We start from the raw sequence: 21,724 nt of genomic DNA on the forward strand, positions 1-21,724 counted from the left end.
TCGGGATGGGCAATCATTAGCCATCTCGGAACGAGTCCCTTGCAGGGACCCTCCTAACCTAACTGGTGTCTGCATTCATCTCTAACCTCTTCTCATGAGATCTCAAAGAAGCAGGTATGGGGACATCCTCACATTTACTTCCCAAGACAAACCACCATAGAATAGAATAGAATAGAATAGAATAGAATAACAGAGTTGGAAGAGACCTTGAAGGTCTTCTAGTCCAACCCCGCCTAGGCAGGAAACCCTACATGACTTCAGACAAATGGTTATCCAACATCTTCTTAAAAACTTCCAGTGTTGGAGCATTCACAACTTCTGGAGACAAGTTGTTCCACTGATTAATTGTTCTACCTATCAGGAAATTACTCCTTAGTTCTAAGTTGCTTCTCTCCTTGATTAGTTTCCACCCATTGCTTCCTGTCCTACCCTCAGGTGCTTTGGAGAATAGCTTGACTCCCTCTTCTTTGTGGCAACCCCTGAGATATTGGAACACTGCTATCATGTCTCCCCTAGTCTTTCTTTTCATTAAACTAGATATACCCAGTCCCTGCAACTGTTTTTCATGTTTTAGCTTTCAGTCCCCCAATCGTCCTTGTTGCTCTTCTCTGAACTCTTTCTAGTCTCCACATCTTTTTTACATTGTGGAGACCAAAACTGGGTGAAGTATTTCAAGTGTGGCCTTACCAAGGCATTATAAAGTGGTATTAACACTTCATGTGATCTTGATTCTATGGAAAGGAAACTGGGTTGAAAGTGTGACTCTTCTCTTCTTACCTCTTCTCAGTGTACGCCTGGATCTTCTGAACGGTGATGTCTGAATCCAGGACCCCGAGCAGAACCCCAATCTGACGGATGAACATGCCCTTCTGCCGCTCCGTCAGGTGGCTGACATTCACATCTAGGATCATTTCCACGAGGTTGTTCTTCCTGGGATCTGGAAGAATGCTGGCGTTAAGTGCTAGAATGCATCGTGTGAATTGGTGAGCTTGGAACGTAACCTTGCTCGCTCCCAGAGATAAGGGTGGATCTCATTTAAAACAGGACAAGGAAAAATAAAATAAGATGCTGAGGTCATCTTTGTGTTATCTCAGTTTATTCTTTGGAAGATCTCAAGAGAAGGACATGAAGGGTGGCTCCTGAGAGGCGGCTGCTCCATTCCGGATGGAACCAACTTGGAGAACCTTTGTGTTGTTTAGAACAGGAGGCAAAGCTTTGATTTGGGGTGGGATGGTGGTGGAGATACTTAAACATTTCAGGAGGGATAGGGGAGTGGCTCTGTCATGTGTGTGTGTGTGTGTGTGTGTGTGTGTGTGTGTGTGTGTGTGTGTGTGTTTAGTTTCCACTTTTTCCTGGATTTGGAAAATGGTAGAGGCTTTTTTGCAGGGTTCCTTTGTTGGAGTAACTGCATGCGAGTTGGACAGCCATATACATCCATTTAATTAATACATATAATTTTGTGTGTTTCTCCAGCTTAAAAGGTAGCAGCCATGCAACATTTCAGCAGTAAAATTGAGTATCGCAGTTGGGAGAAAGATTTGTGGGTTGCATAAAACGATGGAAGAAAAGGGGTGCATGTCGATTGTACACTGTGTGCTGAGAAACAAGATCTGAGTAATGTAAACTTACAGAGTACTAACCCTACCATGTCACATATAGGTAATCCTCATTTAGTGATCACAGTTGGCACTAACAACTATATTCTTAAGTGAAGCTGTCGTGAAACTGCAGCTGTGCTTAGGATGTTCCTTCAGCTTTCTTTTCCTTTAATAGCACTTAGCAATAGCACTTAGACTTATATACCATTTCACAGTGCTTTACAACCATACCTAAGTGGTTTACAGAGTCAGCATATTGCCCCCAACAATGTGGGTCCTTTAAAGACATGCAAAGGTCATAAACTGTGAGGATTGGTCATAAAATTACTTTTTCATCGCTGTCATTACTATAAATGGTCGTGAAATGAGGCAGTCAGTAAACAAGGACTACTAGAAGTGAAACCCAATGTTAGGCTCTTAGATTTTAAAATGAATAAAGCATAGCAGCTGAGACCAGAGATTGTGCATCTTGAAGTTGTGATTTCATCACATACATGAAGGTCCATTTTTGCAATTGGAAGAGATGAATTTATCTCTTCTAATGATTATTAACATTGTGGGAGGAATAGTATGCTGAAGTATACTTCTTACTATCAAGCTTGCTCCTTCATTAGTCATTTATATTATTGTTACTTGTTATTAGCACATAATAATAAGATCCTAACCACAGTGTTTGCATTGCTTTCCCCTTTCCACATATAAGCTTCATGTGGACCCAATTATTTTCTGAAAGGAGACAGGAGGAAGGAAATGGATGCACTCACCAGCTTTTACTTCCACAGTGGCTCGGTCCACATCACTCTCCCCTTTGGCATCAATCACTTTTAGATGGAAGGTGTACGTTCCCTCCACCAGGTTGGAGAGAAATAGAATAGGATGATGATCCGAATTATTTAGCACCTCCTGTATGTCACACAAACACCCAAAAGCAGAAATTCAAGATCCAGCAAAGATCTTGAGGATCCTTCAAATTCTTAGAAGCATTGCACACAAACACATGAGCAAAATGGATTCTCTCTTTCATGTGGAGGAAAAATTGGAAGCAACCCAGGTATCCTTATGTGTTTTTGATCAACAACATAACCGGTAAAGCACCAGAAATGAATTTTATAGCATTCTGAATGCTTAAAAAAAAAAACACCCGAGAAGGAAGCACATGAAGTCATTCTGATTAAATACAGGCAATTGCAGGCAAGGTGAGCAAATATCAAAAGCCAATTAACACTGAAATAGATTTAAAAATTAAGGACAGAGCAAGGGTATTTCATAGATACAGCAACCATTATGCAGAGATAATGCTGTGTAGCTTCAGGATATGCTGTTTCCTTTCTGGTTATCTTCTGTTAAGAGAGCTCCAAAAGGCCCCTGGGGTTAATTAGTTTTATACAGATTTTACAGACTTCTCCTGTACAATATTTATGGGAGTTGTTTCCAACCCATTTAGAGGGCAACTGACTGAGGAAAATTGCTCTAAAGGAAAACAAAATTCAATATACTGGATTGTCCCTAGCTCATGAGCTGCTGTTATCTTTCATGCAGCTGTGCAAAATATTGCTAAACGTTCATGAGTCTCACATATAGGCATAAACACTGAAAACGTGGTAGCAGATCTCTCATTACCCACCCCAGCTGCAGGGCTGCTCTCATCCCGAGTCCACAGGAAGGTGACAATTCCTTTGTCATCCGTCGATTGGGACCCATCAAGCTCTGCCGTGTTTGTAGGGAGAGTGACGGTGACAGTGTTCCCCATAATTTTTGCCACAGGAGGCTGATTCATCTCTGGGCAACAAAGGAAGACGGAAAGATCAGAAGGCAAATGAGTCCAAAAGGTCCAGTAGGTGAAGATACTCCAGGAGAGGGATATTGGGAACATTCATTCCAACACAGAGTCCATCATTAGCCGTAACACCCAACTAAATTAACCATATACTTTACAGAGCTAGCCAGAATATGGTTAATCAGTCCCCTCAAACTAATCAATTCATTAATAAGGAAGGTGAGATAATCCAGAAATATGCTTTTTAAAAATTCCCATTAATTCTCTTAGAAGAAAGTAATTACAGAATACAGTAACAGCCAGGGTGTTGGTTTAGTTCAGTGTTTCTCAAACTCAACAACTTTAAGATGTGTAAACTTAATTCTCAGAAGTCCCCAACCAGCATGCGTGGACTTCCAACTCCCAGAATTCCTCTGCCAGCGTGGTCCATCTGATTTGATGGCCATTAAAATATTATGACTTTCTACCTGCTACTCACCTTCTTTCACAATGACAGTAACTGAACTTTGTCCTTGTAAGTTCCGTTCATCTTTGACTGTTAGCGTGAATTTGTACACTCCTACTTTAAGCCCAGAGACTGTGGCTATGCTGCTGTTGGCATTTTCCAGTTTCACACCATCTGGGCCCCTGGCACAGAAGAAATAAGTTGAACTTGACAGAATTGCTTGCACAGGGAAGGAAGAGAGGCGGTTAATAATCCTTTTGATACCTGAGGAAGAGCTAGTCTTCAGGTGATGCAAGGAAAATTATTTGGTGGGCTCAGGAAGAAAGAAAAATGCATTGAATAGTGTTTCTCTCTCTATGGTAGTCTTGATCATAATTCTTTTTTCCTTGTTCTATATAAGCGAATGGAGTAAAATCAAAATAATTTTATTCTTGGTGACATAGATTTCTCCAACCAAAAAAGACTGAATATCAATTTGTGAAAATGTGTGAGGAATTACAGAATTTCCTGATTTTCTAGAATCTTTGGCATTTTGCAACTCTAGGAAGCTACTTCTAGGCTAGGTCGAAGGACAGCATAGTTCTTCAAATACACAGGAGCAACGAGTGGCCTGAGACAAGCTTTTGTCCCAATCTGAGATCAGGTTCTTGTCAGGACTGCCAGGAAAACTTCCCAACGACTCCAGAAAAATGCCTGCCCCCATCAACATCTTATAACCCAAGGATTTGTTTCTCAATGTAGGTTTCAGGGAGCCAGAAGTCAACACAAATTATGTATAATCCCATGAAAGTTTTTAAAAAGATTATTTATCCTGTCCCCAAGATGATTGTCCTTAATTTTAGTCAGAAAAAAATTCTACCAGAGGATTCTCAACCCCGGTCAGTGGCCCAGTACTGGTCCATGACCCATTGGGAACTGGCCTGCACAAGCATGTGAAGCTCTGTTTGTGCAAGTGGCGGTCCCATACACAAAACCATCCCCCCCCCCACTGCCACTGCCAGTCTGCAGACCCAGAAAGGTTGGGGATTGCTGTTCTACTACATAGGTAAAGGTAAAGGTTCCCCTCGCACATATATGATAGTCGTTCTCAACTCTAGGGGGCGGTGCTCATATCCGTTTCAAAGCCGAAGAGCCAGCGCTGTCCGAAGACATCTCCGTAGTCATGTGGCTGGCATGGCTAAACGCCGAAGGTGCATGGAACAATGTTACCTTCCTACCAAAGGTGGTCCCTATTTTTCTACTTGCATTTTTTACATGCTTTTGAACTGCTAGATTAGCAGAAGCTGGGACAGGTAATGGGATCTCACTCCATTACATGGCGCTAGGGATTTGAACCGCCAAACAACTGACTTTTCTGATCGACAGCTCAGCATCTTAGCCACTGAGCCACCGCGTCCCCTGTTCTACTACATATTTTAGGTCTTATGGAAGGAGATCTTGACTGCTCCAGAGAAAGGTGCCTTGGTGGGAATACAAACTGATCCAAGGTTAGCAGCTTAGATACTGAACATCATACTCAAAATAATCTACAACAGGGGCGGGTTGCTGTCGGCATTACTGCCGGTTCGGTCCACACACAATTTTGCGTGCACAAACCAGTTCAGAGACGTGGCAGGCCTGGGTCACTTCCAGTTCCGGTGACCCATGCTGGCAAACCATTATTGGTTTGGCCGAACGGGTCCAAACCGGTAGGAACCCACCTCTGATCTACAACAGTTCAGTCTGGGAGGTGCCAAGTAACTTATGGATTCTCAGGCCTATCTCAAGATCCTAATGCAGAAGATCTTACTTAAGTAAGCGGAGCAGAGTAAACATCTACTCAATACAAAAGAACAACCATCAAGCGTGCGACAAAAGAGAGACATACTGTGTTTTCTCCCAAAGGAAGGAAGCAATCTTCTGGTCATCTGAGCTCTTGCTGCCATCCAGAGTGGTGCTGTCCACTGGTAGGATGAGTTCTTTGTCTGGGCCAGCATCTGCCCTGGGAGGCTTATTGTTCTCTGAAATGGAAAAGAACAAGAATGTAGCAGAATGCTTGCTGTAATGAGAGGTATACAGATGAATAAATACAGATGAAATTGATTTATAGGAAGCCAGACCATTATCTAACCCACTGGAATCTATCCTGGCAATGCCCCTCATCCCAATGTTCAAATATGACTCTTTTCTGTCCCTGCTAAGTCAAGATGCTTTAAGCAGAAAGGCTTGGAATCAAACAGGGTCCCTTTTACATGCAAGGCGCATTCAATGTCCTGAATTATGGATTTTTCATAAACAGTCTTAAAATGTAAAGTTAAGTTGCACATTATAAATTTATTCGGGTGCTGCCATATCTTATTTCACTCACTTTTTATGGGATTTATACATTTATTTAACATAATCAGCTTCTACTGTGTGAACAAGGAAGCATTCTGTAAATCCAACTGAGAAATTGTAAGTGGCCTAGACAACAGTGAGAACTTAAATCTAGATCTCCTTTTTTGGCGTTAGCAGAATAATAATATCCCACAAGACAGGCATTTATTTTGTTGGTAGGAGCTGCAACACACAGGCACACACACACACACACAGAGCTCCTGAGGGCCAAAGGGAAAAGGGTATGACATAATTCTGAGTTCCCTAGAAAGTACATGATCAATGTTTTTGGCATGTCTGTTGTTGGTTTATTTTTATTTTTTGAGGATTTGAACTGTTTTAAAAATAAAAATAGGTATGTTTTGTCTGTTCAGATACTTACTCATGTTCTTTTTTGTCAAAATATATATGCCATATTTTTCGGAGTATAAGACGCACCTTTTTTCCTCAAAAAAGAGGCTGAAAATCTGGGTGCATCTTATACATCGAATATAGCATTTGTGACCTCCTGAAGCCCTGCCGTCACCAAAATGGCCGTGCAGAGCCTTATGGAGGCTTTCAGAGAGCTCTTGGGGGCTGGGGAGGGCAGAAATGAGCAAAAAATGGGACATTTTTTGCCCCCCCAGCCCGCAGCAGCACTCTATAAGCCTCCATAAGGCCTCACCACCGTCCAGGCCTTCCGCACAGCCTTGAAGAACTGGCTAGCCCGTCAGGCCTGGGGATGAAGATAGTTGCCCCTCCCGAATGATGAATGCATGTTGGTTACTGTTTTTTTATTACATGTGTCTTTGTTATTGTCTGTATTTCCCCTTCCCCGATTTTATGTGAGCCGCCCTGAGTCCCCTCAGGGAAAAGGGCGGCCTACAAATGTCAATAAAATCACTAAAAATCACTAAAATCACTGTTTTTTGCTTGTTTTTGCCCCCTCCCCAGAGCACTCTGCAAGCCCCCTATTCATGCCTTTAAAAAAAACAGGCCCGTTTTTGTGAAAAAAGGGCAGTTTTTGGGAAGTTTGCAGAGTGCAAAAACTCCCCCCCCCCCCCGCTTTTGGAAAGCTCTTTAACTGATTGATGAGATTGATCAAGTGCTGTGCCAGCAGAAACAAAGTCTTAGGTGCTGCAGATTGTCAGCGATTTCCTTCTCCAGCACATGGATAAATACACCTGGAAACATCTACCTACCTACCTACTCTCTCTCCCTCCCTCCCTATTGTATTTCTCCTTCTCTCTCTCTCTCTCTCTCTCTCTACCTACCTACCTACCTACCTACCCTCTCCCTCTCCCTACCTATCTACTGTATTTCTCTCTTTCTCTTTCTCTCTATCCCTCTACCTACCTACCTACTGTATTTCTCTCTCTCTCCCCCTCTACCTATCTATCTCTCCCTATCTATTTCTATCTATCTATCTATCTATCTATCTATCTATCTATCTATCTATCTATCTATCTATCTATCTATTTCTCTCTCTATCCCTCTATCTACCTACTTACTTTTGTTTTTTATTTGCCTCTTCAAAACCTTGGTGCATCTTATACTCCGGTGCGTCTTATATTCCGAAAAATATGGTATATAAAAATCAAAATGTGCCATCAAAAATAGATAATATCCTGCTCAGGTTTGGGATAATGATCATAAATGAGGTGTGGCATATGTCCTATGAACTGCTCAGCCTTCTAATTCTCTATATATGTGAGATAAGATCTTGACCTAGAGAGTGGCATATCCGGCAAATGATACCCATTGTCTCATAGTATAGAGCAGTGATGACGAACCTTTTTGGTGCCGAGTGCACTAACCGGAACGTGTGTGCATGCGCATGCGTGTATGCATGCCGGAGCACTGGAAACATGATGACCAGCTGGATGTTGCACGCATGGCCATTTTTCAGGCTGTTTTGCGGGCTGTTTTTGGGCTGTTTTTGGCCTGGAAACATCCTGTTTGGGGGGCATTTTCTGGACTGTTTTCAGGCCATTTTCCAGCACCCGTGAAGACCAGCTGGCCATTGTACATGTGCATGCCAGAAACCAGAAGAGCAGCAGGCCAGTGCGTGTGCCCACAGAGAGAGCTCTGCATGCCACCCCTGGTATGTGTGCCATAGGTTCGCCATCACAGGTATAGAGTTTTCCATTCCACATCAGCGCTATATTTCAACCTAAGGTATAGCACCATAGCGAGCCCATAAAGTAGGTTAGCAGAGTTTTAACAGATTTCCATTACAGATCTCAATATACAGCATAGAAACTACTGTAGAGGCTTAGCTCTCCAACAAATGTTTAGGGTTTTTTTCTGGACAGTAATTCTTTGTGCTATGCAACGTGTCATTTCTAAAGCCCAAGGGTGTTTGAAATGCTACTTTTTATTCTTTAAGAGTGTGTGCATTTATTTGGGGGAAATGTTTTTTAAAAGAAGTGAAGGACTTTTAAGTTCCACTGGTTGCCCCAATAGCATTTTGAAAACATACACCCCTGTAGGATGATACCCAAGAAGTCTCCCAGTACTAACATCCCCGCTCTACATCTGGTCCATAACTATCTTCATAACTAGGTTTCTGGGATGTAACAGGGATTTGCATTTTGCATTCCCTGATGCAAAGCGGTTTGTTTTGAAAGGATACCTACCAGGTTGTACAATCACGGTGACCTCAGCAGTGGACTGATGGCCAGCAGAATCTGTCACTGTCAGTTGATAGGTGTAGTCACCTTCACGCATGGCTGAGAGCTGCAGAGTTGAAGTCCTTACCCCCTATAAATAGGAGGAGGAGGAGGAGGAGGAGGAGGAGGAGGAGGAGGAGGAGGAGGAGGAGGAGGAGGAGGAGGAGAGCAGCATTCAATATATTGTTAAGCATTTCTTTATTTTGAATCAACATCCTGGGGCAAGAAATAACAAGGTATGGCCTCCTTTTCAAGTTTCCGAAGGCAGCATATTGCAGAGGAGATGGACATCACCAAAGTGGAACTTGCCTACCTCAAATAGGGAACTGTTGTCATTGCTACCATCAAGCAAGAAATGATAGATTGCAGCTCCAATATCTCCAGCCAGTCTGTAGTCCACGAACAAAGAACATGTAATTCTCCAGATGTTGCTGAACTTCAATTCCCAACCACTAGCTGAGGGATGTCACAAGTTATGGTTCAGGATCTGGAGAACTACAAGTTGCTTATCCCTGCTTTGATTCCTCATCTCAATAGAGCAGAGAGATAAGGAATTAGAGATGAAAAGATTAAACTTTTAATCTTAGATGGCCAGAATGAATCCAAGGGTTTCACCTCAGATAAGCACAATTTTAGTTCTTATTTCAAAAGTATGGAATACTCATAAATGAAAGCTAATCTGGGAGACTTAGATATCATGCAGGTTTGGTGAAAAAAGCTAGCCTTGGGCACTTATATGCGTGCCAATTCTGATCTGGGAGAGGAACAGGAACCAATGCAGCCAGAAATGCAATGACATTGGCAGGAGAGAACCTAACCATCTACTCATCTTTTCTATAGATTGAACCAAATGTCTGCTATTTGAGAGAGTGCATGAGAAAGGAGTTCCCACATTTACTTTCATTACATTTATCAAAAAGCAGAGGGAGATGGATATTCACTAGGCCATAAAATTCCTTGAAAATAAAAGGGCCAATTTAAAGCCTGCCCACTAGGGTGCCTTGAACACAAATGTTAACATTAAGAACCATATTATTTCTTAATATTGTAGAATCATATGGACACTAATTGACAGCTGTTTACAAAGATTAGTGCTTTTTTTTTTCCTTTTTTTTTTTGAACTGCCAAGTGTATTAAGAAAAGATTTAGGGCCTCACTGAAACGGGAGTCCTGGCGATCTTACCTGCATTTCTGCTACCTTCACTTTGCTGTTGGGGCTGAGGGACCATTCGTAGCTGATGATGCCGTGGTCATCTGTGCTCTGATTTCCATAAAGGGTGATGGAATTTTGAGGCAGAGTGATCACTTGGTTGGGGCCTGCATTTGCCACAGGGGGATAATCCACCGCTTTGTTTACCGTCAGGCTAGCGGTGGTGGAGTTGGTAGCCCCATCAGAATCTACCACAGTGAGGCTAAAGTGGGAGAGATAATGAGGAAATGTAAAGATCAAGCCTGAAAGGGAACAATTTCAGAGGCGGCGATCAGAGATGAACCTGGCAATCAGAAGCATGCTACCTCTGACGTCTTTCACTTGCATCTATTAGCTCCTGACAGAATTGACTGAAATGTTGAGGCAGTGTTTATCTGAACATGTGCGGCAGCAACATCCCTAGCTATAATGGTTATTTATTTCCCATACTGCATGAAACTGAAATTTAAGTAAATATTAGTGCTTCTGGGAGCAGCTCTAACTGCTGGCCAGTTGCATGACACACAGTTTCAGAGTGACTCTGAAGCCCAGCATTTCTATTCACAGGAAAGTTAGGACCTGCCTAACAAGCAGTATGAAATTTTCCACTCTTTGCATTGAAGATACATCATTTGTGATTCCACAATGCACCAAGAAATTCTACAAGGCACCAAGCCTCAATTAGCGAAGTCTGGCTGGCCTGCAGGGACTCGGGGGACTTCTTAACAGTGGCCGCTATTGAACAGGTCTCTTCCCTAATGGATATGCAGTTGGCTAGTTCAAAAACCTATCTCTACCAATGATCTTTTAATCAAAGCTTTTATTGCACTTTCTTGCTATGATCTGGGAGATTGCCTTGTACTGGCAGAATTATATCGAATGCACTGCTATTTTTTAAATGTTATTATATTAATACCAAGCTTCATAATGGTAATTTTTAAATCATCTGTAGCACTGGATATTATATTAATAAATCTGTTAAAATATTAATGCCATAAATCATTTTTAAAAAATATCAGAATTCACTGCCAGAGGGCATAAGGCTTGTGTGATGTGGCGGTTTTATAGCATTAAGCATTTGCCGATGCACTATAAATAAGGTGAAATTAAAGGAACAATTTGGATAAGGTGGGTAGAAGAAGTGACCGAAAAGGTTTTGTGAATAATTTGGTTTTAGCTCTGTGGCAGCCTAGTGTGGGCACTTCTGTGTATATGAGTCTCATGAATAATAAGGCTTCGTTGCAATTACCAGTTTCAAGCTAGTATTCACTGCCAAAGTAAATACATTTTTAAAGTGTTCCTCAAAAGTGCCAAAGAAATCCTTTCAGAAACAGCTGAAAAGCCTTGCTAAGCATGAAAAAAAGAAACATAAAGGAACAACTTGGCAATTAAGGCCAGCACACGATCCAAGATTCACTGCTGGTTTCAAATGCACAGATGAAATCTAAGCCGTCACATTGTATAGGCTATTTGCTATTTGATAATCTGTCTGTTCACTTATAGAGGGCTCTGTAACAGAGCCACGCAAACAGTTCATTATTTAAAATCATTGGCAAAGCAACCCAGGAAACAGCTTTTGAGAAGAGAACATCTGAAGCATATCATCCTACCACTGATCAAAAGGGGAAAAGGCTTTTTAAGCTTAAAACATTTCTTCTACAAAGCAAATAACAGCTATACCAATGAGTAACCCTTAACCTTTAGCTATTAAATTGAAGCCAGCTAGACTAAATACAAAGAAAATTGAATAATAGTATTTATTTATTTATTTCTATTTATGACCCAGTAATCCCTTTTATTGGGGTACGGGCCGGACAACTGAATGGAGCTTAGAGTTCATTAGCCGGATGCCCTTCCTGATGCCTCATTTATTTAAATTTATTACAGCTGCCCACAACCGATGGACACTGAGTGGTGTGCAATTCCCCCATCCATAAAAACAGATAAACCTAGAACTGTAGATAGCCCAAACAACAGAGAATTGCTGCAGAATATCTCTAGAAAACTTGACCCTTTTACAAAAGAAGCTAATTGAAAGATATCCTCATTGTTTTATTATTCATTTGCTGTGTCTTGATAACCCTTAAGAATATCCATCTGAAACTTCAGTTAAACAAACAGGCATGTAAACACTATTTTTTAAGAAAATAGAAGCCAGCCAGGTAGAGGAGAGGAAGGATGGGAGAAATTTAGAAAGAAATAATGAGGGCTGATGAGCCATTGGATATGCTTTCACTAATGTTCATAATTGGCTGATAACAACATAATGTGGGACCCAACTGTTTTATGAATGCAGCAACAGCCTCCTGCATCCAGAATGATGCTAGTAGCAGCTTTGCCAGATTATGTTGTGAACTGAGGTGTATATGCTTATATAAGCAGACCACCTACACAGGCTAACAAAAATAAAATTACATTGTGGGTAAAAACAGCGCTGCTGTTCTTAAAACTGATTTAGTTGCTAAGCTTATTATGCAATTTCAAGTAACACTGTATTTTGGACTCACAATTAGAGGTAGGATTCCTTGACTTACCGGAATGTGTAATTTCCTGGTACCAGGTTGGTTAGTTCCAGAATATCTGTATCAGCAGGTAGTTTCTCTTCTCGAAGAGGCCCCTTTAGTTCTTCCCAGTGATAGCTGACTATTTTGTCATCATCCGTACTTTCTGGTCCAGTGAACACAGATAATATGTGTCTTATTTTACAAGCCATTTTCTCCGTAAACATGCAATAACAATAGTCAAATCTATTTAAAATTAATCCAAAGTTGATGTGTAGTTACAGATCCTTTCACAAGACACAATAATGTAATTTCCAAGAATGATGCTATAACAACCATTGGATTTTCAGGGGATGATCAAAAGCCCTTGGAGAGAAGCTGTGTTATAGATATATTTGATTCCAGTTTCAAACTCCAGAGTGTCATGAGGAGGGCAAGGAAAAAATGAAGATGAGACTCTGAATGGCCCAGCGATCATTGTAGCCAACATGTCCAACAGGCTACATCTTTGTAAAACAGCCTTCCCCAAACCAATGCCCTTTGGAAGTGCCGAAGAAGCAATCTCCAGAATTGTCTGTGGAGATTCTCAATCATCCAAGTCACAGTTGTCTCAAAGGAGCTTTTTCTCCCCCCAAAAAGCAACTGGACTGTTTTTTCCTTGAGGAAGAAAATGTTTCACTTCTTATCCAAGAAGCTTTATCAGTTCAGATGGCAGGGGAATGGAAGGATAGATACTGATAGTTGAAACTGGATGGTGGGGGATGGAAGGGAAGGTTCTGATAGAATGGTAGAGGGGATATCGAAGGCTTCTATTTCTTTACAGTCACCTGGTCATTAGCACTCTCCCTGAGTTGTGTGTGGCCACTTGGGGTTTTATCTGTGCTCTCAGGCTCATGTGAATCAGGGTGCAATTTGTTGTGGGAACTTCTTGGAACAGTTGCAAAGGCTGCATTGTAGACTAGAGATAAATGGTATCTTATTCCCCCCCACTCTGTTGAGGGAGGGGTGTTCAATTTTAACATAGATGGATTCTTTTACTCCTGCTTAATATTTTCTTCTTCTTCCTCAAGGAAAAAAAAGTCCAGTTGCCTTTTGGGGGGGGAAAGGCAGGTTTGGGACAATCGCCAGAATTCTTTTGTCTGAGCTGGTTGAAAAGGCTAGGAGATACAGTCCCAATATACAGGTTGTCCTTGACACATCACCACATTTGGTTTCTATTGAATTTGCTTGTCAGAAGCCAGCTGGGAAGGTAGCAAATGGTGATCACATGATCCTGGGATACTGCAACCAATGTAAATACATACCAGGTGCCAAGCCTCTGGAGTATGATCATGTGACCATGGGGGTGTGTTGCAATGATTGCAAGTGCAAGGAAAAAAGTATAAGTCACTTTTTTCAATGCTATTGCAACTTTGAATAATTGCTAAATGAATGTTGGTAAATCGAGAACTACTTGTGCTTAGGGGAGATAAGAGTATAGAAGACTGGCATAAAATACTTTGAGGAATTAAAGCCATTTAGTAGAAAGAGCCAACATACAAGTTGATGATCTTTTATATCCTCATCCTTTGCAACCATTTGAATACAGAAATCCTTTATGATGGCTTTCTTTGTTATTGAAAAGGGAAAGTAGTGCTTATTTTTGAACAGGTGTCGGAATCTCTTCCTGAAAATATGGGAGCATGAAGTTTAGGACTAGAACTGGAAAACTGAAAAGCAGTGTTTAATTTTGTGTGTGTGTGTGAAAGTAGCATAAAGCCTTGAGTCTTTCAGACATTAAGTTATGCATTTGGCATATGGCTTGTAGATAGGAAATCCAAGAAGTGAGTAGCACTTGAAGGGCTCCAAGGGATAACTCTCATGCTCCCTTTTTTAAATGAATCATTGTTTCCTTCCCTAGCTTTTCCAATGCTTTCAGGAGCAGATTGTAATGGTTTTGTTGATACTGGGAAACTGCCAGTTAGGCTGCAAGGAGGGGTCAAGAAAGGGCCTAGCTTGGAGTCATTGCACAGTTGCAAGTGGCATAAGGTTGACCTCCCCCAGGATTCATGAAGCCTTGTCTTGTTGTTCCCAGGGGAAGGGAAGCAGTCTGGAGAGATTCTTATAACACCAGTGGTAAACAATAAACTAAATAGCTATCCATGAGGTCTCTGGTTGCCTGTGTCTGACGTTTTGAGTACTTACGGCTGCCATCAATGACTGTTGAGGTAGTTGGAAGAGAGATCTCCAGGAATGGGGGTGACACAATGGCCACAGGTGGCTGATTTACTCGAGGCTCTGCAGTGAGAAAAGAAATATGACAATTTCCCTAGGAACATATTAGAAGATACTTGTGGCACATGCCGTCTCCTTTAGAAATCCACTTCATTCAATTGGAGCACAATGGTAGAAATAAGAACTACAAAAACTCAATGTTGCTTCTGGATTGTGCTTGCTAGACAACCTTAAGACAAACCCTTGGAGCTCCAAGACCCTTCCCTGTTGACTGTGCAATGTGCTATTCTATCTTTAAAGGCTATTGTAAGGATTAATTGAAGAATCTATTAAAAAGTCTGAATTATCTAGAAATGTTTGTAAAATGTAAAATCATTAGGTGGCTACAGCAACTTTTCAGCTTCAAAATCCTGGTGGCAAGGCAAACAGCCCCACCATTAAGTAAGGGTAGTATTATAACTGTAAAATTAATTCTCTACAGACTCTGGATGAAGCTTCTAACATTTCCCAAAGAGTGGACAGGGAAGCAAGAGTGTCCTCAATTTGCTGCATATATTTAACATGTTCTCATATTCATGTTTGTAGTATTCAGATGTTAAATTACTTTCTAAGTACAAAATAGGGATAATTTGAACATAATAAGTCCTAAATTCTGGATTAGCAATGTTGGCTGCCCACTGCAATTCATTAGAGATATCCACTCTGGTTGCCCTTATACTAAGAATCGTCTTTTGCAAGTAATGCCATGCAAGTACTCCGATGGATAATAGGGAGTATTTAAAATAAGACAGAAAAAAAGCTCTATAAAGCTTTTGCAGTTCATAACCAAGGCAACGCCATTTATTCAATGCTGTATTGCCTAACTGAAAATAATTAGTGGTAAACAGTAAACACTTCCAAAAGCAGGCAGTCTTATTAGACTGCTGGTATAAAAAAAACAGTCTGTTGCATCCTAGATAACTGATTTTCAGATAAGCTTTATGGAGCAAGCCCATTTCTTCAGACAGATGGAACAAAACCCCTGAGAGAGATTCTCTTGAGTACATGCAAAGGAAGGGAATAAGAATAATTCCTAAGAGGATCAGGACACAGAATAGTTAGATGTTGGCCATAAGAAGATTTCAGAGGCCTGTGTTTTGCCTCAAAGGGCACTAAATCCAGTATGATGTGAGTTTTGTGTTGTGAAAGTGGTGGCTTGTCAAAATTTAACCTGTCTCTTTTCAAAGAATTACATCACTGGATAAATCCAGGAGAGCAACTGCAGTTCAAGACAAGTCTACAGTGTTTTCAGAAGGGCAGAAAGTGGTTTATAGTTATTATTCATGCTCAAATTGCTCCCTGGGTATGATTTCACATCATGAAGAAGCATGCCAAAAAATTATATAACCACCACCAACAGAAACACTGCTGCTGCTCACACAAAGTACAGAAAGGGAAAAGAGGTGAAAAAAATGTGATAATGACACACTCCTTTTCCCTCTCTCAAAACTGAGTCAAACGTTTTGCTTAGAAAAATATTCAGGTCAGCGATAATTTGGGCCACCTAGCTTGCTTTTCAAATGTTTACAAAGACAGGAAACGGTAGGAATAAGACCTGGGAAAACAATGCAATACAGGAGTTTGATGCATTAATTGAGCATACCTGGTTTAACCGTCACATTCACCATCCCTTCTCCGTGGGCGTTATCACCATCGACTATCACATTGAATTCATATAGGCCAACTGTGAGCTGCCAAACAAAACGAGGAGGAATTGTTAAGAAAAGGGCAAGGCTATGATGATATGTTAAAAAGAAAATCTATCATAAGGAATATTGGCAGCATGTCTGAGGCAGGCCTTGTTACAACACTGTTCCCGTCTCTTTCCACCACTTCCAACAACTCTTCCATCATGAGCTGTAATCACCAAAAGATGTTGCCATCCACTCAGGGAACTTTTAGGAGCCAAGGAAAGGTTCAGATAAAATGGGATGAAAATATTGAAAAGCTTCAAACTCATGTTGTTTAAAAGCATTCTTCACATACACTAAAAAAATAATGCATGTTAAAACTAGACTGCATTTTCATTCTGCAATTTTTATATTCTCATGATCCTTAAATCTGTTGCTCTTGCATTCTTGTTTCATTCATTTAACCTTTTGCAGGTGGGGCTTCTACAATGAACAGATAAACACTTTAGATTAGCATTAGAATAATAGAGTTGAAAGGTGCCTTGTAGGTCATCTAGTCTAACCTGCCCCCCATCCAAGCAGGAGACCCTATACCATTTCTGACTGATGGCAGTCCAGTCTCTTCTTCAAAACTTCCAGGGATGAAGCTCCCACAACCTCTGAAGGCAACTTCTGTTGGCAACTTCTGTTGGCAACTTCTGTTGGCAACTTCTGTTCTGTTGATCAATTGTTCTGTCAGAAAATTTCTCCTTATTTCCAGGTTGAATCTCTCCTTGCTCAGTTTCCATCCATTATTCCTTGTCAGGCCTTCAGGTGCCTTGGAAAATAACTTGACCTCCTCCTCTCTTTGGCAGCCCCTCAAATATTGGAATCTGCTATCATGTCTCCTCTGGTTCTTTTTTTCATTAAACTAGACATACCAAATTCCAGCATCTATCCTTCATGTGTTTTAGCCTCTGTCTCTTTATCATTTTTGTTGATCTTCTCTGCACTCTTCCTAGAGTAGAATCTGTTAAAATTCTAAAGTCCCAGAGCAATTTAGCTTCTTCATTTTCTATTTCTTTCTCTGTTTTATGGTTCCCCACCCCCCACCCCAAGTTCTTGCTTGCAGGCAAGTGATATTTCTTGCAGATCTTTCAATACATCATTGTTGCTACTTTTTCATGCTGTTGTTTGGAGTCAGTCTGTATGATCTTCTTACAGCAGCTATCCAGGTGGTCCATTGTTTCTTCAGCTTCTTTGCAGAGGCGGCACTTGCCGCCTCCACAAGAGCCAAGGTGGCGCAGTGGTTAAATGCAGCACTGCAGGCTACTGCTAGATCAGCAGGTCAGCGGTTCAAATCTCACCGGCTCAGGGTTGACTCAGCCTTCCATCCTTCCGAGGTGGGTAAAATGAGGACCCAGATTGTTGGGGGCAATATGCTGACTCTCTGTAAACCGCTTAGAGAGGCCTGAAAGGCCTATGAAGCGGTATATAAGTCTACTGCTATCTACTGCTATTGCTGTCTTTTTAACAGAATTAACAGAATCACAGAGCTGGAAGGAACTTTTGAGGTCTTCTAGTCCAACCCACTGCTCAAGCAGGAGATCCTATACCATGTTGGACAAACAGCTGTCCAATATCTTCTTGATTTCAGTGGGGCACTCACAACTTCTGGAGCCAAACCATTCCACTGTTTAATTGTAATCCATTATTAATTGTATTTTTGCTACCCAGTTCACAGTTGCAGCAACTCTGAGTGGCTAGATCCACTGACAGAGAACTAAGTTGGCTTATTAGGATGGGAAGCACAAACAGACCAACATGATTCTAACGTTACTTGAACAGCAATGTTTTTATTTGTTGCCATATCCATCTAAACCTTATACAATGATACTTCCTACCTATAGTTCTTTCTAGAAAGACTCACCTTGGACAACTTTAGAATCTGTGAATGCTGTCCTTCCATCTCTCCGCTATAATCCTTTGGATGCGTAATCAATCTCCAATCATAGGAATAGCTACTTCCTGGTGGAACAGATGGAACAGATGGATCAGAGATTATGGGAAGGCCTTACATGTCAAAAATTATTCAAAATGTAATGCCAATGCGGAAGAAACTTATGCAAAACAATGGTTTTCTTTAAGCTGCCATATTTATGTGAATAAGTCTTGATTCCCAAAATAATTTGGCCAGGTTTCCCAGCTTCATCATCCATCTTGAACTTACATGCATTTATCAAACAAACTCGCAAGAGCTACCAAATTCTGAATAGGACTGTTCAGCTCCTACCTTTAGGTGATGGAGGTAGAGCATATGCATTCAATTCCACTTCATTCTTCGGCAGGGTCACCTGGACACTGTCTCCAGCAGAAACTGTCAATTTCTTAATAACTATGGAGGAAAATTAACATTCAACAGACCAGAACTGGGGATAATTCACATTTTATATTTTTTCATTATAATATGTACAATAGGTTGGATTAAAAGGGAAAACAGAGTGCACAGATGGTCATGTAGCACCTACTGGCAACTTCTAAAAGCAGCTGCATCTTTCTCTGAAAATACTTACCTTCCCTTTGCAGCTGCACAAGAGAAAGGGAAAAGGGTTGTTTGCTTTAAAGGGTTGCTAACAAGTGCTATGCTTCTGCTTTGACATCTGAAATTCTATGCAGGACTAATATATGAAGACTTCTGCAACAAATGATTAACAAACATGGTTTACAATGTACATATGAACCATTGAACATTTGGGCATGTATGTTCCCCCTCCTCCATCTCTTTAGGTAAAGGTAAAGGTTCCCCTTGCCCATATGTGCTCCCAACCCTAGGGGGCGGTGCTCATCTCCTTTCAAAGCCGAACAGCCAGCACTGTCCGAAGACGTCTCCATGGTCATGTGGCCAGCATGACTAAATGCCAGAGGTACACAGAGCGCTGTTACAAAATGCCCCAATTTAGGCATAGGTTTTACGAAGGGATCTAAAATGTATCTAAAATATCTTTTTGCTTTTATACAACTAGAACTGCTGGTTACAGATCACTTGTTATAGAGACTGGCTATTAAATTAGAATTTGATACTGGGTTGCTTGTCTTAAGCTTGCTAAGATTGCCACTCATTTTAAAAAATAAAATAATAAAAATAATAGGTAATTGTAGACACAACTGCTTCACAATTAATATGCTGCAATATTCTGGAACTGTACATTATGGTCTGAGATTTGTAGATAATACCAATCTCTCAAAACATTTTACTGCCCCACCCCAAGCTAATACTGAAGATTAAAAATTTTGCTCTTCTGGAGAAACTAGTTTGAACACTGTGCCCTGAACCAAGGAGGTTTATTAGGAAGTGTGTGACAAACAAGACTAGTTAAACTAGATACATTTCAGAAGAGAATATGAGTTTTATTTCTCAGACAAGGAAAGGCAGAAATCTTGATGCATTTAGTGTGAACTTATTTATTTAAAAGACTTGCATGGCTTATGTTAGAGAACAACTTAGTGTAGTTCTAAACAATAAAATCCCAAACACAGTAAAACACACAAAAAAGAAACAAAAAAATGGCACCTCAGTCACGTTTCTGGGATGCTCTCCCAAAACTACCCACAGGTTCTCATCCCTTTCTACCTTGGTGCCTGCATCTCAGACTTCTATAAATGTGCAAAGGGTCAGAATTCTGAGTTGGAAATTGAGAGGCATTTTAAAGTCCAAGTATGTAGTCAGAGCTCACAGAACCATGACTCTGTAGTATTTTGAATATTTGGGTAGAGACAGTTAGCACTGAAGCTGATAATCAAATCTTGTCCCAATTTAAGGAAAGCAATACAAGCCTCTTTAAATAGCTCCCTTGCAACAGCCAGATGAAGAAAACAAATAATAGCCAACATTTGCAAAGAAAGAAGAGCAAGACATATTAATAAGAATATATCTGGATTTTAAATAGCTTAGTCAGGCCACCATCTATATTCCTAGGAGTACTGAATAAATTCGTGGAGAAAGAGTTAATCTTTTTTTATTATTATTCAGTGTTTTTTAGGAGGCTAAAATGAGGATAATAGTTGCACACAAGACTTTTTAAAACATACTGGATCAGTAGAGACTGAAACTATAATTTAATCAAAACATTTCCCCCTTAATTTGTCGTCAGATCTGGTACAACAGAATCCAAAGATCTGTTTTTGAACTAAGATAACAAAATTTGCTGTTTTTTATAAAAATACTGGGAAAAAGTTATCTTCCAAATAGTTAGTTCAGTTAGTTTAGTTTATTGATTAGCTCATAGGCCATATCAAAATTATTTTCCAAGCATTGTTGACAATACCAATGTTAAGAGAATCCAGAATTTGGAACCTGGTTAAGAACATTTAAGGAGGAGGTTTGCTCTTACCTGGTGTTGGGGCAGGAGTACTAGGTACTATAGCAGGATCCGAAAGAACTGCAGTAACACTACCATTGATGGGAATGCCAGTTGGAACAGGGATAACTTGTGGCACCTCCCCCAAATCTTTTCCCAGAAGACTGCCAGAAGTTGGGATGGCTTTTTCTAAAGAGAAGGTCTGGATGGAAACATTGTTGGATGGTCTGGTTTTCTCAGAGTTCCCAACAGGACTGGGGAAGATGGTTGCTGAAGAGGGATATAGTGTGGAAACTCCTGTAGGGGCCTAGAATTTATATGAGAGAGACAGAAAGTTTGTAATAAATAACAATTCTCAATTCTTAAAAAGTAACTTAATTCTCATTGGTTATTTCAGAGGATTTCCTCAGTTTTGCTGCCCAGAAATTATATCCCATTCATGAATTATAGAAATACATATTGCCATTAGTCAGTAAAATTATTCCTAAATATTATCTAGTTAATAAATGTTTTGTTGCTGTTTATAAATCAGATTTCTAAAAACATTAATATTAAATTAAATTAAGCATACAATACAGCTATAACAGTGTATTGTGGGAATTGTAAGAGAATTTGGATTTTATTTTTTAGGACTACAGCAAGGATTAGGGTTAGGGTTTGTACTTTTATTTGTACTTTTGTACTAGAAATACTTAATATTTAAGCATATGGTATACAGTACATACAGTATCTTTTCAAGGACAGAGTTATAAAACTGAGGATCACCATTGAGAAATCCTATTTAGAAGACCTGCCAGTCAGCCTAATAGCGAATATTCAAATTGAGTATATATTATAGTATCATAGATGCAACACATTTCAAGAAATAGAATTGGGTCAAGTGATTGTTGATTGTTACACAACAGGTGAGTTACATAAAATTGAGGTCCTGTAGAGCACACTGGTTCTCAACTAGGATTCTTAAAGGAAGCTAAGTATATCAGATTG

General features: G+C 40.4%; 1 protein-coding gene across 2 annotated transcripts in view; it reads right to left on the reverse strand.

Annotated features, from left to right (window-relative positions):
* KIAA0319L (KIAA0319 like) overlaps positions 1 to 21,724 on the reverse strand; it is a 66,822-nt gene that overhangs the window by 10,106 nt on the left and 34,992 nt on the right. For both annotated transcript variants that reach the window (XM_087727720.1, XM_087727721.1), the window contains exons 4-16: positions 20,771 to 21,044; positions 18,673 to 18,774; positions 18,310 to 18,407; positions 16,373 to 16,460; positions 14,701 to 14,793; positions 12,550 to 12,682; positions 10,010 to 10,238; positions 8,794 to 8,917; positions 5,688 to 5,820; positions 3,854 to 4,002; positions 3,223 to 3,377; positions 2,363 to 2,501; positions 778 to 937 (exon numbers count right to left, since the gene is read on the reverse strand). In XM_087727720.1, coding sequence (XP_087583846.1) covers positions 778 to 937; positions 2,363 to 2,501; positions 3,223 to 3,377; positions 3,854 to 4,002; positions 5,688 to 5,820; positions 8,794 to 8,917; positions 10,010 to 10,238; positions 12,550 to 12,682; positions 14,701 to 14,793; positions 16,373 to 16,460; positions 18,310 to 18,407; positions 18,673 to 18,774; positions 20,771 to 21,044 — 1,877 coding nt within the window. The remainder of the gene's footprint in view (positions 1 to 777; positions 938 to 2,362; positions 2,502 to 3,222; positions 3,378 to 3,853; positions 4,003 to 5,687; positions 5,821 to 8,793; positions 8,918 to 10,009; positions 10,239 to 12,549; positions 12,683 to 14,700; positions 14,794 to 16,372; positions 16,461 to 18,309; positions 18,408 to 18,672; positions 18,775 to 20,770; positions 21,045 to 21,724) is intronic.

Source organism: Thamnophis sirtalis, unplaced genomic scaffold (genome assembly GCF_051295495.1).
Source record: "Thamnophis sirtalis isolate CommonGarterSnake01/CBP01778 unplaced genomic scaffold, rThaSir2_p1.2 scaffold_13, whole genome shotgun sequence".
Taxonomy (NCBI): domain Eukaryota; kingdom Metazoa; phylum Chordata; class Lepidosauria; order Squamata; family Natricidae; genus Thamnophis; species Thamnophis sirtalis.